Consider the following 17,474-nt stretch of genomic DNA (forward strand, 5'->3'; position numbering starts at 1 on the left):
ATTTGCTGTTTCCCCATAAACCAAACACATTCAGCTATTTCTTACCCTTTCTTATCGCTGATCAAATGGCAGCTCAGCAAATAGGTTTCTGCCGGGAAGGTGACAAGGTACCGCGCTACGTATAAAAACTCATCAGCGCCCAGGACTGCAGACAACGCACGCCCTGACCTTATTACTCCTGAACTCTGCGGTGGAACTTCATCTACGCTTCTAAAGGAAACTGTTACCTTTAGGGGAAAAATGAGCACCGGCAAAAGAAGGGAGGAATAGATGACAAAGAGAGGGGTTAACTTAAAAATTAAGCACTCTCTAGCTGGCGAAGTCAGAAGCCAGGGATGAAACACCCAGCTATACACGGCCAAATCAACAAGGTCGCGAGCCGTACCGAGGCGAACAGCTTAATGCGTAGCCAACAGAATATATGAACGCCCCACGCTTTCTCATGCAGGTATTTGTAGGACATCTTTGATCAACAGGCAAATACTGTTGAACTCATTCCATCTGTAGGCAGCCCAGTGAGGTACTGGGAGGTTTGTGGCATCTGGGTCAGACTGGAGGTTTGGGCACTGGTCTGTCTTTCCTCCCTAAAGCTTTTCTCTGTACTTTCCCCCCAATTCCTTCTTTAGAGGTGGTTTAAAGGAGGAAACTCTACGTCCACACAAGCTGCAAAGTCCAGTAGAGGCCCAACAACAACTCACTATTAAATTGTTGAAACTCAGGCCACAGATAATTTCCCCGGAAATAAGGGCAGAGGGATCTTGGCCTATGGCCAACCCTCAGAGCCTACACGTATATTCAAGAACAACCATAGCTTCTACAAAAATTGCACTGTCACCTCTCTGGACAGCAAATCCCCCTCCACCAGTCTCGGTGGAGTCAGGGCAGGCCTCCTTGCAGGAGCTGCACTCTGTAATCTCCTTCAATTTTCATTTAGTTTCTTCTTTTCCCAGATTTCTAAGATCAGCTGCTAACGATGCTCTCTTTAATAATTAAACTGAGCGCATTAACACACCCAAGGTCTCTTCTAAACTCTTGATTGTCTGATACCTTTAATCTAAAGACAGAAAAAGGCTACTGCATCTTCACAGTCTACTCAAGTCACTTGTACGTAAAGAAAAAAACCCAACAAACCAAAAGAACCCAAACCACACGTAGACCCGCGCACAGTGACTCTTCCCCTTTGCAAGTATGAAATTCAATTACGTGGCTATGTGGCTGTAAATGGACACTCATAAGCTTCCTTCGAGCCGCAAGGAGTCTGGGAAATAAGGGCAGAGGGATCTTGGCCTATGGCCAACCCTCAGAGCCTACACGTATATTCAAGAACAACCATAGCTTCTACAAAAATTGCACTGTCACCTCTCTGGACAGCAAATCCCCCTCCACCAGTCTCGGTGGAGTCAGGGCAGGCCTCCTTGCAGGAGCTGCACTCTGTAATCTCCTTCAATTTTCATTTAGTTTCTTCTTTTCCCAGATTTCTAAGATCAGCTGCTAACGATGCTCTCTTTAATAATTAAACTGAGCGCATTAACACACCCAAGGTCTCTTCTAAACTCTTGATTGTCTGATACCTTTAATCTAAAGACAGAAAAAGGCTACTGCATCTTCACAGTCTACTCAAGTCACTTGTACGTAAAGAAAAAAACCCAACAAACCAAAAGAACCCAAACCACACGTAGACCCGCGCACAGTGACTCTTCCCCTTTGCAAGTATGAAATTCAATTACGTGGCTATGTGGCTGTAAATGGACACTCATAAGCTTCCTTCGAGCCGCAAGGAGTCTGACGTTCATGGAAGAAAACAAACCCAGTGGCCTCCAGAGAGCAGAAGATGGGACGCAGATCCATGGGCGCTAGACCCAGGCTGCAGTGGACACCCACAGCCGGAACGCTGAGGCTTGGCTGACCTCACCTCCGATTCCAGCTTCTTCCAAATGTGACTCAGCACCTCTTATGGATATTTCTACAGCGTTACTTCACTGTGTAATACGCCACATTGCTCTCGTGAAAACACAAACCGCTGAGGTCATGCCAAAAATGAACGAGCAACTCTTCAACGAGCTGTTCGTGAAAGCCTCTTCTCTTTGCGCTCCAATTCCTATATGAAAAATGAAGCTTTCCAGTACGCAAGCCCAGTCACTCACACAATACTGACAAACCCCCAAATCTCCTTTTCAAGGCTTGAAAAAACCCAAAAGCCCACAAACCCAAGAAAATACTCATAGGAAGAGTTCCTGGATGAAGTCATTCTATTCCGTTATCTGCACCAAACTCATATAGGACTAAAAAATACATCACTTGCCATATTTGTAACACAGTCATCTCAGTTCTGCTCTTCCGCAAAATTCAGTTCTAACAGATCTCCACGACTTACAACTAATTGTGCAGTTATTCACTCTGTCTTGTGATTATTCTGACATTACCACGTAAAGTCAATATGCGGTAAGCGGTATTTTAATTAACACCACTTAAACCTTAATTGTATTCCCGCTTCCCGTAATTATTATTTATCAACATATATCCTTTATTAAAGGCAAAATAGCACGGTAAGGCTGGATTTGAAATGGTTAACAGCATTATAGGAGATTATTACCCTTCTCTTTATTTCAAATTATCCTAAATCTATTTTAATACATAGTTGTGTTCCCGTGAGTATAGGCAACAGCTCTTTCTCTCTTACCTGCAACAGCTTTCACGGTATTTTTTGCAAAATTCTATCGCATCTTTACAGAACCTTTCATGCTTGGATCACTCTTTAATTGCATGGTTTGGTTTTTTAAAGCCAGCACAAACTTTCGCAAATGATTCAGGAAGCACAAATGTTCTTAGGTGTCTAACTGACACCTGGGATGACTAAGGTAACTTCAAAAATGGCTTCTAAAATGTCAATCTTCCAGTCCCACGCTCATCTGCTGTTGACTGCTGCAGGCATGAGAGCTCCCCCAATACTTTCAATTTCTCCCAGGAGCTCCTGGCTCTCCTGAACTTCTCTCCCTGGCCATACAAACCTGCACCCAAATCCTGAGAGCTCCCTGCCCACCCCAGGCACCGGTGTGTTCGCCCACCTCATCGAGGGTACGTTAGCGATGCCAGAAGAGACACACAACCCAAAAGCCAAGGCGAAAGCACCACACTGCAGGGCAGCCACCCATCAGCAGCCCTCCCCAGGGACGGGGAACACCCAGGGCCGAGTGCTTCCTATCTCAGACTTGCAAAAGCTACATGTGCACCCCACCTACTTACGACAGGACCATTAATTCTGGGCTGCACTCTTCTCTTTCCTGTTGAAGTTGCCTATACAAAACTCGACCTGTTCACCCAGGTCTTTCACGTGCAGCAAGGTGGCTCCAACACAGCTAAGAAACATCTCATCTCAGAATGCCTGACATTTCATAGGAATACATCCATCGACGAGAGGAGAGACAACCTACTTCAGACCCATAGACATCTCCTGGTCTTACCAGACTCTCACATAACCCCTTCTCCCCAGACCAGAGCCACTTGCTCAAGCTCTCCCCAACTGTCCAAAAGTTCAAAATTATGCCTGCACTGCAATTTCACTCAGTCAGGGGGAAAGCAGAGTAACTCCAGCACAGAAGCTCATCTCCCGAGCTTCATAGGAGACTGGGGTGGTGTAGAAACCCAGCTGCCAGGTTTTTAAACCATTATAGCTCTTACAGAACACAGCTGACAATTTTTGTATCAGTATTTTAAGACAAGATTAAGCATCTCTAACCACATCTTTCCTGAATCTCTTACAGTCCAAAGTTTCCAGCCATGTTCACTAGGTCAATGGAAAGCAGAACCAGATGTGACCTCACGAACCCCACTAATCCATTCCTACACCCCATGGCCAGACTGAAAATATCTGGCCTAGCAGATGTTTACCCAACTTGCTTTTAAAGACCCACAAAGATGGAAGCTCCAAAAATCTTCCAAGCTAATCCCTTGCAGTGCGTCTATCCTAGAGGTGCCTTCTAAGCACCTCTGCTGTTTTTTGGATGGCCTTTATATACCAACTTTTTTTTTTTTTTTTTTTTTACGAGAAAAATATTCTGCTGACTTTGCATTTTTGCATATGTCTGTTGTAAATCCCCAGTAAGGTGTCATAATATTATGGCAAAGACCACCATAAAAGCATATAAACAAAATTTATTCTTACTATTATCATGATTATTACTGCTTATGCGGTGCAATAAACGTGAACAGCTTATCAGTTGTGCATACCAAAATAAGGATGTTAAATCTTTTCCTTCAACACCCCCCCCCCCCCCGTCACTGTGTTTCAGGACCACCCACGGGCATCATCAGGTGCTTTTACTGCTTTTTGCTGCCAGAAGTTTCCCCTGAAGCACCTCTTTGGCCATCACCAGTGGTGGGGCTCCAGAGATGACAGTGATACAGCACATGAAATTCCTCCAGCGTCCAGAGCTGCCAAGCACCGCCCGCCCACTGGCCCCCACCAGCTGGGGCTGTCACCGCACCTTTGGGAATAAATGATCATGTCTGGGCTACACCGCACCTCATCCTCGGGACTACACCCTGCAGAAGGTCACACCTCGTATCCCTAAAGTATATTTATAACTTTGCATGATTTCATAGAAATCATTGAGGTTGGAAAAGACCTTTACAATCATCAAGTCCAACCATTAACCTAACCCTGCCATTTCTTTCATTTCAAAGCATCTTAAATACTCAGGACTGTGGTGCAGCTCAGTAGGGTGCAGCTTTTATAGCATAAAACCAGAGATGGGTTGCGTGCCATAGGATATGACAGGGGAAACTCTCCTGCAGTTAAAAGCAAACTTTGAGGGTGCCAAGACTGCTCAGATGGCGCTGGAGAACCTTGCGCGATGGAGAGGCAATGCTTCACACCATCTCCTTGTCCCTCCTTGGGAAGAGTACCCCAGAGCCATGCATGAGTTTTCTACCCATGAGCTAACTGGCGATGGCCAAAGCAGAGGCAGCAAGCGAGCCGTGAGCTCGGTGGTGTGATGGGTCCCTGGTCCAGTGCAGGAATTCACCCCCAATGCTCTTCTATTTAGCAGAAGTCCATGTGGTCAGTATAACTTGCACCACATAACTAAAGAAGCCTTCAGAAAATAAATATATTTCCACATGCCAGTAGAACTACCATTTGCTGCATTAGAAGGGGGGGCTGGGATATATATATATATTCTACTCTGAAATTTATGAGTGGGATCTTGAAATAGTCTCTCGCTTCTTTCTTCTGCTCTGCCTGCACAACGCAAAGGAGCTCTGTGAAATTTGCTGTTTCTAATTCAGGGTATAAAAAGAGCAGCCTGAAGAGCCAAGGACATTCCAAGCTTCCTCTAGCGAAGGCAGGCTCAGGGTTACGAGCCCAAAGCTACCTGCCCAACCTATTTTAAAAATTTCCCATAAAGAGCATTCCTCGTCACCGCTTTTTCACTGTTTTACCAATCGTTAACACCTCCCCAAACCACCCCCACCCCCCATTTTTCCTGATATTCGACATCACGGGGTTTATTTCAGATTAATTTTAAGGCTAACCATAAACAAGATTAATGCACATGGTTTGGCTTTCCAACAGACTTCTGAGGACTAAAAAATCTGCAGTGTTAATGCCAGTATTAGCTCAGTTTCTTAGCACAGAGATGGATTTTATTTTATGGTTGTTTCTTTAAAGGGGAAGTAATTACAAACAATACTATACTATAATTATAAAGAAGTAGTAATAAGGAATAGAATATGTAATTCTAAATAATACTATACTTATAAATAGTAAGTAATAGAATATATAATTATAAATAATACTAAATAATACTATAATAAAAGGAGGGGAAATGGTGCCTCCCAGAATATTTTTGGAATAGGAATCCAGGGAGAGAGGAAGGGTTTTGAAAAATTGAGTCAACCCCTGTTCCCTTAGCAAAGAAAAGTAATTCACAGGTTTTCCAATCTAAGTCTTCTTATACAGAACAGCAAAGTCTTTGCAAAGATCCAGCGCGTGCGAAAATGTTAAATCTGCCAGCTGCCAAGCTGAAAATCTGACGTGCGAAGGAGCTACGCAATGTGTAGGTAGAGGGATGAAAAAGAAAGGAAAAGTATGTGACAAAAATGACAAAGCAAACGGCACAGAAAGCTGAGCCCGAGCAGTGTGGCTCGGAGTTAAACACCTGCTCGATGGGGACCAACCATCAAGGACCAGGCCACCCACGGGCTTCAGCTCTCTGTACCCTTCCCCGTCTCCCTGAAACAGCCATCTTTGGACACCCTCAAACATCTGGAGATCATTCGAGGATGGACATGTGCCCAGGTTTCCGCTGGGACAGAGTTAATTTTCTTCATAGCTGGCATGGTGCTGTGGTTTGGATTTAGTACCAGAAGAATGTTGATAGCACACTGATGGTTTTAGTTGTTGCCAAGTAGCGCTTAGACTGGCCAAGGACTCTTTGAGCTGCTCAGCCAGGTCCATAACAAACTGGGAGGGAGCACAGCCAGGAGAGTTGACCCAAACTGACCAAAGAGCTATTCCATACCATAGACCGTCATGCTCGGGGGGGTTAGTCGGTTGGTCGGTCATGGGCAGAGTGATGGCGGCTCGGGATGGGCTGGGCATCGGTCAGCAGGTGGTGAGCAATTGCGTTGTGCATCCCTTGTTTGACATATTCTGTATATTCCCTTACCATTATTATTACTATTGTTATTCTTCTCTCTTATTAAGCTGTCTGTCTCAACCCATGGGTCTTACTTCCCCCCTCCCCCCCCCTCAATTCTCTTCCCCATTCCACTGAGGCGGGGGGGGGAGCGAGCGGCTGCATGGTGCTGAGTTGCCAGCCGGGGTTAAACCATGACAACATGCAACCCCTTCATCAAATGATTCTGGCGTTGCGTCATAGAATAGAATCACAGAATCACTGAGGTTGGCAAAGCCCTTTCAGATCCCCAAGCCCAACCGTTCCCCTACCCCTGCCATCCCACCCCCAAACCCTGGCCCTCAGCACCTCGGCTGCCCGGCTGTTAAATCCCCCCAGGGCTGGGGACTCGACCCCTTCCCTGGGCAGCCCTTTCCTTGCGTGGCAGCACAAGCAGCCCAGGTACTGGTTGGTTATGCCGCCTAAGAGAACGTTTTCTTTGCTGCAAAGACTGATTTACAGCACTTCTACCAGTCTCTGGGAGGGGATGTCTTCCTGAGCTGAACATATTTCTAGCAAGGAATTTACTGCAGGAACGTAGCTAATAATTACTTTACTGTATACACACGTTGATTATTCCAGGCCCGTCTTTATCTGATCTTTCACCTGCTAGAATAAAACAATCCCTCCACATATCTCGTGAATATCTGCAGGGTGGATCTGTGAGAAGCCACCGGCATAAAGCAAATAACTGTCTGGGAGTTCTTTATGGGAAGATTTTCCTCCGAGACACTCTCCTCATCTGAAGTTATGCATGTCCATCACTCACCACCATGCTGTTCTCTATTCATTTTCTAGGTGTGCAAATAACAGGTTTTATACAGTTATAAAAATGAGGCAGTCAGCTGAGATCTCTTTCATCTGCTTTTCCTTGCTGAGAATTTGTTTTGCAGTACATGTAACCAGAAATACATAGTGGAAGCTTTATTCCTGGTACCTACTCAATATGATCCCACGTTAAAATAGACCGTATAAAGCCCGTCACCGAGCAGGAATCGAGGAAGCCAAGCAGCAGAGGGGCCTGAGAAACCCAGAATGTGTGTGTTGGAGATGGGAGAACTGAAATCCTTAAATCTGGCTCGGGTATCGCTTTGCTTTTACAGAAATAAGCAGCATTTAAAGTTGCTTCTTTTTTTTCCTTGTCATAAACTGGTGAGCAATCTCTTCCTAAGAGGGTAACATTAAGGTTGTTAAAGGGTAAGAAAGGAAAGAGGAGAAGAAATAATCCCAAGTGTCTTTTTCCCAGTTGTGCTGGAATCCACAAATGGACTTTGATTTATTGACTAATGCGCGTAATCGCAGACCATCTACCATCACTTATTTTACTCTAATTCATAATACGCTGTTAAGTACAAAGCCTCTCCAGTCATCATCCCCGTTTCAAAGGACAGAAATTTTATATTTCTCAGGGAGCTCGTTGGCTTTTTCTAGTCTAAGCAACACATACCGAAATAGTTTTGAGCATCCTACAGCCACATCTGGAATACTAAAAGTGGAAGCTATTATCTGCGTGAGCTCACCGCCCGCTTGGCTTTCACTTCTCATTTCAGCGTTATCTACTTCCAATTTAGCATCACAGCCTTTACAAGGGGTATATTTGGTCTCAATCTGAGCTCATTTATACTTGCTTTAATGCCAACTTACGCGCTGCTACTTCAGGTCCTGCGGTTAACGGTGGTCAGCAGCGGGTGTGAATCTACGCGTCCGCGTAACAACGGTAGGAGGAGCAATCAGACCGATTATACCCTTCTACTGGAGTAAAACTTCCAAAATGCCCCAACAGAACATACAGAAATATTTAGCCCACTGGATGGTCCAAATTATTTAAAATAAATAAAAGTAAAAACTATCTGTAGTCTTATGAATCACCAAAAAAAGTGTGACCATTTTACCCTGATCTCAGTTTGGGGTAGAAATCACCATTAGGGTAAAACTAGTATTAACTTCATAAAAACTTTATTTGACCCTGGCTTTCAGAAAAAGAAAGCTTAGCTAAGCCTTCAACGTCTCTCTGTTTATGCTCCTTCCACATTAATGGCTCCAGAAAGGGATTACAGACTCAGAGAACCCCAGCTTGGAAGGGACCTCAAGGCTCATCTGGTCCAACCTTTCTAGGCAAGAGCACAGCCTAGACAAGATGGCCCAGCACCCTGTCCAGCTGAGGCTGGAAAGTGTCCAATGTGGTGGAGTCAACCCCTCCCCTGGGGAGATTATTCCAATGGGTGACTGTTCTCACGGTGAAACATTTCCCTCTCATGTCCAATCGGAATCTCCCCAAGAGCAACTTGTGTCTATTCCCTCCTTGTCCTCTGCATGGGACTCCTTGTGAAAAGGGAGTCTCCATCTTCCTTGTAGCCACCCCTTAGGTTCTGGTACATGGTGATGAGATCCCCTCTGAGCCTCCTTTGCTCCAGGCTGAACAAACCCAGCTCCCAGCCCATCCTCATATGCTTATTAATGAATATACTGAAACTTCATCCAGGGGCTCTCACAAAAACATGCCAACAAGCGTGGGCTCACTCTGCTGGGACATCGCCCGCTCCAGGCAGGGCACAGCCCCTGCCAGACGCCCCCTGCCAGACCCCAGCTACTCGGTGGTGCCATCCGGAGCTTAGGCTCAGCACAAACACGTGCTGAGCATGGCCCAACAAAATCAAAGCCGAGGGGGCTACGTTCCTCCCACCACGGCCAGCCCCACCACTTCATTTGTATTTATAGCTGGCTTCTGCACCATCTGTGCACGCTGGCCCTCCCTTCATCTCGGAGGAATTGGAGTGGCATTGTTTGAGGATCTGATTAAATAGCCAGAAAAAAGTAATCCATCACTTAAAAAGGGAAATGGAAACACTTTACAATGGCGTCCCGTAGCTCTTTAGGATTTTCTTTTCATTTCCTTCTATTTTAATTTTAATCCAGTGCCAAGCATAATAAACACCAACACAGAGCGTAAAATTTACTGACAGCACTTCACTTGCAATGACTGGCTGGGAGCAGCAACGAGTTATCCAGTTTCCCCTAGGATGATCCTAGCACCAGATTAAACCCCGCTACAGGAGAGGGCCCGTGTCCTTCGGATCTTCATGCGTGTAAATACAACGCAGGCGCACGAACAGAACGGGAGGTTGAGTTTAAAAGGAAACGAAAAGAAAAGAAAAAACCAAAAAATAGAGGCAAAACAAGTGTGCATCTCCCCACCGGGAGATCTGAAGCGGAGCAGGTTGTTTCTGGTGACCCCCAGCCAGCCTTCCTCAGTATCACGTAAGGACCTTTTTTTCTGCCGGTGAAATCTAGTTTGTCAGCGCCTTCTCATTTTCACCTTCGTCCCTACGGGAAAATAACCTCATCATCACCTCCGGTGACTGCGCGGAGGGAAATGCTCGTCTGGCAAGATCCTCCACTGCACCAGGTGGTGGAGGGCATGTACCGATGTGGAAACCCAAATAAATATCTGCCTCTTGATCCCAACACCCCACCGCCAACCTCGGTTAGCCAATTAGCCCTGCAGAGCAGGGTGAGGAGGGACCCAAGGCTGGAGGGTCACGCTAGCAGGAGGAGGACAATAATGATGACTCTACGGATGTTACATTTCTTCTCCATTTACCCCCCTCCCGGATCTCCCACTGAGGCGCCAAATTTCATGGCTGCAAAGCGTCTGCGGCACCAGCATCTAAGGTAACGGGGGGAGAGGAGCTGAGAGGTCTCTGAAAATTCCCCAGTTGCTGCTGGAGTTGCTGTCAGGCAGCGGAGGAAAAACAAAGCGCGGAGGCTTGTAAGAGAGATGCTGAATCACAAGGGAGAAGGACTAAGAGGGAGGTGAGCTTCAAAGATGTGCAAAACCCATGCTCAGCCGTTCATTTGGGACCATGACAGAAAACAAGAGGGAGAAACCTTAGCCCTGTTCCCATTTTCATTTGCCACAAGTATTTGCATGGAGGGGACTTTGCAAACTGGGGATCTGAGGCTTCCAGCCCTGCTTACTCCTTGCTTTTGTCTACCAGATGATCTCAGCTATGGCCATGTGGTTCTGCCACCTCCCTCCATCCTGCCTGGAACTTCTCTGGAAAACAGTGCTCATAACACAACAGCTTAAAGGACTGAGCTTTGATGGATCTCGGCGAACATCCCTCCTCAGTGTTCAGACAGGAGTCCCTAGGAGTCAGACTATTGCAGCTAACGAGAACGTAGACCATGGCCATACTTACTTCTCTATTTCCAGAAGGCCAAATTTTTGGCAAAGCTTTAATAAAACTTCACACTGATGCTGCGTGGAAACTTTTCAAAGGGTTTCCCAAAGGAATTCTATGGTATGAGCGGTCAGGCTGGTTAATTGATCTCAGTAGGGCTGTCTCGATTGGGTACTTGTGGGCTACCAAGGTTCTGCTTTTCCCAGTCCAAATCAGAGAACGAGCAACGCTTCAGCACGTTCTCTTGCTCTCAGTTTAGTGACGTAAACCATGAGAAGTAGCAAGAGGAACCTGCAGCCCAGCGCAGGTCGTTAATCATTTACAAGCCAGAAACTTTGAAAGGCTTTTATCCGTGTTTTACATATCATCTAGCTTGAGATGAAGACATCTTTCTGTTACTTAAAAACCCATAAAGCAGTAAACATTTAGGCTGCTGCACAGGGCAGTCCATAAAACCAAACACCTATTAATTTCAGAGCAATAACAACCACAAAAAAAAATTCATCCTTCCAGCACATAGACAAAAACCTTCTGATCTCAACGGTTGGCTGCACTTGACAGCCCACTGCCAAACCGTTCTTTTTCCTCCTCTCTTTTTCTTCTCTCCCCTTTCCCCAAGACATATGTTCTACAACAGCTTAATACAGAGCTATGTATGATGGAATTCTCTGTTGCTTATGGGCTGCTTTATTCCATCGCCTCACATTGCCGTTGGCTTTTCACGCAGGTTTAGTTGGCCTCCAGAGTCATTTCTAGGACAAGGCCAGCATTTGTAATTGCCCCAGTGAACAAAATGCCTCAAGCTATCTGATAGCCTGGACATGCTTTTAACTACAGCCAGCCAGCTGGATAAGTAAGAGGGAGTAAAGAATAGTAGCTGCTCATTTGGGATTTTTATGTTAATAGCATTAATTACATCTACAAGTCTGTACGTCCTTTGCATCTTACCAGGCTCTGGGATGATTAGCTGTGCACTGGCCTGTGCGTTTCCAGCTTCATTTTCAGCTACACACTGATAAAAACCTTCATCTGACTTTACCAAGCCCAGAATCCGTAAGTTGCTGCCACCCTAGAGAGACAGCAAAAGAGAAAGAAAGGAAGTGGAGAGAATTAATTAGAAAAACACCATCCAAAGTGAACGCGGATTACAAAACCTTTCCAGAACAGCTATTCCGTGAAACGCGGCGCTGCGTATGTAATCCCAGCTCCAGCTCGCGCAGCCCTGAGGGCTGTAACCATAAGCCCTTTCATCAGGAATCTCTTGACACCTTGTTGTCTTTGCATTTTGTTGGATGGTGCTTAGGGCCCAAGGGTGAATTCACTTTCCTGCACAGAGTCCACCCAACACCCTTCTCAAGACTCAAGCTCCAAAATTTCCACCATCAATTCAGTGCTCTGAACTTTGTCTCGGCCCTTTGGCTGCAGGGAAAATTTAAAAGAACTTTCAACTTCTGCATCTTTGAACAAATACTGCTCTGAAGGTCAAACCCTCCTTATGGCTCGAGGCCTGGAGATCCTCAAGAAAAGGTCACCCTGCGCCTCCTTCATTTGAAACAGATTTAACTTTTCTGTTAGCACAAGCAGAAACCAATTGCGTTGGGTAAAAAAAAATCTCAAGTGAGGGGTAGGCTCTGGCTGAAATGCACTTTCCGTCAACTATTAAGTGAAAAAAATTTTTAACACCTCCGCACACAACCACGACAGCGATAGAGCTGTCCTCTCCTTGGAAAGCTTCTCTTTGCCTTCTAATAAGGCATGATTTATTAAAAAAAAAAAATGGAATTTGCTTTCGTACATGGCAGAACAAGTCTATCCTGCACAAAAACCATGTTAGAAAGGATGAGGTTTTTTGACAGGTAGTGAAAAGCCGTGACGATAATCAATATCATTTGTTACAAGGTGAAAAATTAGAAGGTGCTGAACCAAGCCACACCTCGTGGCCCATGGAGATCTTCACAGCGGCTGAAGTTTTCAGGGGTGTTCCCCAACATCTCAGCTCACTTACAAGTGACGCTGCCTTCAGGAGAGGGCAGCTAAATCAACCCTTTCAGAAAAGACAGCGTGAATTCTTACCCCGTATAATAGTGACACTTAAATTAGAAGAAGTTGGAGCACTGGATGGGGATGTTACTTTGGGTAGGGTGCACAACAGTTTTCTTAGCAAAGCTGTAATTATGCCAAATGACCCTTACCGTTTTTAACCCCCCATGTCGGGGTACAATTTCCTTGGAGAAGAGATCTATTATTTTGGCTCACCAAGGACAACAGTAAGAGAAGTCGTTAACACGTGGTAAACAATATTATTAATAGCAGCTCAGAGTATGACCTGACACTTCTCCATGCAAAGACCAGGTTCAGTTCGTAAATAAAACCAACCAAATTCTAATAAGTAAAAGCCAGATAATTACCACTATCTGAAAATAGTCGCTGGGAATGACCACTTCTCCATTCTTGATCCACTCCACCGTAGGAACAGGCTTACCAGACACGGCACATTCAAACTCAATATCCATACTCTCATAGGCATAAAGATTTGAAGGGCGAATTAAAAACCATGGTGGAACTGAAAAAAAAGATGGGGAAAAAAATGAAAGTGGCAATAAGTGGATATAAATTCAGGCTTAGCAAGCAAATCATTTCAATAAGCCTGAAGAATATTAGACATAACTAGAAAATGTATCTGTAATTCAAATTATTCTCTTTAACCCTGAGCCTATTAAAAATGAAATACTAGGGAAAGCATTTACACTAGAAAATACACTTAAAAAGTCGATGTTAACATTTTTGGGTTTCCCAAAAGAAAGAATTACAACCTCAATTTAGAAGACACGTGAGACTTACGTACACCAAAATATATACGTAGAATTTTCACTAAGGGAGTAGAGGGGTAATAAAGTCTCACTCATTCCAAAGGATCAGATGCCAACTGCATACGTAACAAGGTCCTAGGAGTCAACACATGGACAGGCACAAGGAGGTACAAGACAAGCCCACCGCCAAATGACACAGCATTAGATGTATTTGGAGACATTTTCATATAACCAAGGACTTCTGAGTGGGGTTAGAGAAGATGAGGAGATAATCAATAACCAGGAAATCTGTCCCTAGTGATTGGAAGAAGAAAAAGGTTGAATTATCTGCGCTGCAAATGAATTCTTATTAAGCTAGCAATTATCTGTTGCCTTGTATTACTATAATGTATTCACAGTTTTTCAGTATGTTATATGATATGCTAATTTAATTTAATTTCATCATTATTGTAATACTAGGACGATGGAAATTAGCAATTTGAGGAAAACTGTTAATAACATCATATTTCTAATGAGAGCCCCCCCGCCCCGGTACTGAAAAACACACAAGAACTCAGCAGCCCACGTACATTTTTGTCGGGTTTTGTAGGGGAAGGATGGTCTCTGTTTTGAATATCCAGAAATGCCAGGCAGCCAGGATAGATTAATTTCTAAGTACCGTCCATGACTTATCATTTCAGACAGAAAATCCAATTGTATTTCTTGAGCCATCATTCCCAATGGCTGGCTGTCGTATTTATGAAGCCATAATATCAAAACTCCCTCTACATTAAAAGAAGGTGAAAATTTTAAAATAAACTGCACAGAAACTAAGAAATGGTTGGATCAAGGCTGCCCTCGCTTGCCTAACTCCGGCCCCAGGTTTGCGGGGATTTACACCATCAAATTCTGTTTCTCCGCAGCCTCCCTCGGCACTCCAGGAGGACCCCGCTCGCCGAAAGAGCAATTCAGGATTTAATTTCAAAGCTTCCTACTTAAGTACGTGGCTTCATGCTTCCGAGTTTTCAAGCTTTTCTCTGCAAATAAAATCATTAATTTCCCAGTGGGTTGGGTTTTTTTGTTCCTCTGGTTCCTATTTCTACAATACCTGCCCAACCCACAAATGTTTCTGAACTCGTCGGAGTTGGACACTAAGAGGTGCTACTGGCCAAGCTACCAGTGAAAGGGCAAAAGTACGCCCTCGCTTGTCTTGTCCCGTTAGGAATGACTTTGAGCCGTCTGTTACACACTACTCAATACACTATGGTGGCTTTTTTTTTCCACATTGGACCAAAAAGTCTCATTGGGGATGCAGAAAATGAGGAAAACGGTTGCAACATATGAACGCGTGGTGTAAGCGACCAAACCCAGGTCTGGCAGGAATACTACGGCAGATGTACAGATAAAACTGTTCTTCAGGGGTTGCATTTCATCATCTTAACTACAAAACCTTTTTTTTTTGCCTTATTGACTATGGAGTTTCCAGCTCTGGTAATAAGTGAAGGCAGAGCCCTAGACATCATCACCTCTTCAATCACAGGCTCCCAATTAATCCCAAGTGCTCTCCAAAGTTGTGTGCACAATGAGGTCAAAATACTTTTGAGAAAATGACATTATTTTATTTAAAAACCAGGTATAGTGCATAAAACCGAGCAGATCAAAGTAAGACTTTGCAAAGTTTTTTATAGCAGCGTTTTCTTGATTTTAGCTTTTCGAGCTAGGTCACCTATGCTTAAATAAGCATCTGCTCCCACGCCCCATCTTCTCGATTCCTCTTTCAGATTGGTCCTTGTTGACCATATATTTAATAATTTAGGATACTTAGAAGTCCCCGTACAGTTCAGATCACACCCAATGCATGCAAATTAAAACTGATGAGGTGGCCTGATTAACTCGGCTGCCTAATTTCCTATCGAAAAGGCTCCGACGGATCAGAAACGCTCCGGGCTGGGCTCCTCTTGCTCTGAGGCCATAAAGACATCAAACCAGGGTCTCTAGACCACGACGTAGGAAATTTTGTAAAGGATTTTTCACATAAAACATTGCTCACAAGGGAACACTGGTAACTAGGATGCTGATCAAGAGGGGGTTTTTTAAAATATAGCATCGCTTACGCTAAAGATATACAAAAAAAGACGATTTAGTGGCCGAGTTACGAAGACTCGCCATTGAATAGGAAGGCTCAAGGAAAAAGAAACAAGCCACTTGGGTAAGAAAAAGCTGAAGAAAAAAAATTAAGATGCAATCACATTCATATGTTAATTTTAACAGGGTTGTGGGGTTTTTTTCACACCAGAGTCCTAGTATAATTTATTCAACAAATTCACATAAACCCCACCAGTATCTATGTAGTTTACAAACCATATAATTTTTCAGAGCTCTGACAAAATCCTAAACTACTCAATCTTCATTAGCATGGTTTATTGCCATGTCACCAGAAGCCTGCAATTAATTTATAGACTTGTAATTCACAGATCCCTGTCAGTTATTCTTTACAACGCGCACGCTCCAGGACCCCGACCCCGCTTTGCCTGCGGCTTTTTCATTCCCTCCACCAGAACTGTTGCTCCTCCCCCCTCACCCCCCCATTTCTCCCCCTTTTTTTGAGTTGCTGGCAAAACGGTTGGACTTGATGATCTTAAAGGTCTTTTCCAACCTAAACGATCCTATGATTTTCCCAGACTGCTGGAAAGCTCGACGCTTTCTTTTTTTTTTATGGTTTATATTCAGCATATGCAGATTGGGGTGTTGAATTTAATGCAAAATGGATGTATTTAACAATTACCACGCACTCGCCAACACCTTTTCCTACAGCGGGGTAGGCGCGCCCTGTGTTTTTCCTAAGGACACCATTAAAGTGAGTCATTTGCATAATTACTTTGGTGGAAATTATGCAGTATTAAACACAGGTAAGACACCGCAAAGAAGGACACCGTAACGCCCTAAAGCAGGCAGATGTAACGCGTTTAGACTGGCAAGATGCAGGCATGTATATATAAAATGTCGAGCACTGTAAATATACGTTCTATAAATATTTTAGATATCAATAAATGTCAAACACTGCCATATTTGCGCGCTCCGTGTTTTTTCTCAGTACTGAATATTTTAAAGGCATGCATGGGCGAAGAAGGCTGGTGAGGAGGGTTGCAATGGAAATAAAACCACATGCTGTTTTCATGTTCCTTCTAATTATATTGTGGCAATAGAAAAAAGCTCAAGCAAACTGTAGACTTTTTTCCCAAAGAACTTACAATGTTTCAGAGAAATATTTTTTTTTCTTCCCCCCCCCACTGTAGGATGCTTATATCGTACTTTGCCCTGGGTGAAAGCTTTAAAGTTCGATCTTTGGACAAAAATAAGTTAAAATAACATCTCAGAAGGTTACACTTATTGCATATCAGGATGAAAACTGCTTTTCTAAACGCTCATTTTCATTGTTTCGTGTCAACCCAGCCCTATCAAAATGCCCCAGTTGCAGACTGAGGATGTTTTATGCTAGATATAGTACCAAAAAAAGGGAGGAAAAATCCTAAAAGGTTAACGGAGCCCTATAAAAGATGATCATGAGATTTTGGGGTTAACAGAATTCCTATCAGCAAGTAGCAAAGTCCTCACTAAACATCTTCGGATGGGGGATTAGGGCAGACCCAGTGTGCAACCACAGAATCACAGAATCATTGGGGTTGGAAAAGCCCTTCAACATCCCCCAGCCCAACCGCTCCCCTACCCCTGCCATCCCACCCCCAAACCCTGGCCCTCAGCACCTCGGCTGCCCGGCTGTTAAATCCCCCCAGGGCTGGGGACTCGACCCCTTCCCCTGGCAG

The 17,474-nt window shown here is 44.4% G+C and overlaps 1 protein-coding gene across 1 annotated transcript in view; it reads right to left on the bottom strand.

Annotated features, from left to right (window-relative positions):
- The window catches only part of DCC (DCC netrin 1 receptor), a 371,781-nt gene that overhangs the window by 241,304 nt on the left and 113,003 nt on the right, over window positions 1–17,474 (bottom strand). Inside the window, exons 9-10 of the mRNA XM_009637419.1 lie at window positions 13,270–13,424; window positions 11,810–11,930 (exon numbers count right to left, since the gene is read on the bottom strand). Coding sequence (XP_009635714.1) covers window positions 11,810–11,930; window positions 13,270–13,424 — 276 coding nt within the window. The remainder of the gene's footprint in view (window positions 1–11,809; window positions 11,931–13,269; window positions 13,425–17,474) is intronic.

The sequence above is a fragment of the Egretta garzetta genome, unplaced genomic scaffold (assembly GCF_000687185.1).
Source record: "Egretta garzetta isolate BGI_Z169 unplaced genomic scaffold, ASM68718v1 scaffold384, whole genome shotgun sequence".
Classification (NCBI taxonomy): Eukaryota; Metazoa; Chordata; class Aves; order Pelecaniformes; family Ardeidae; genus Egretta; species Egretta garzetta.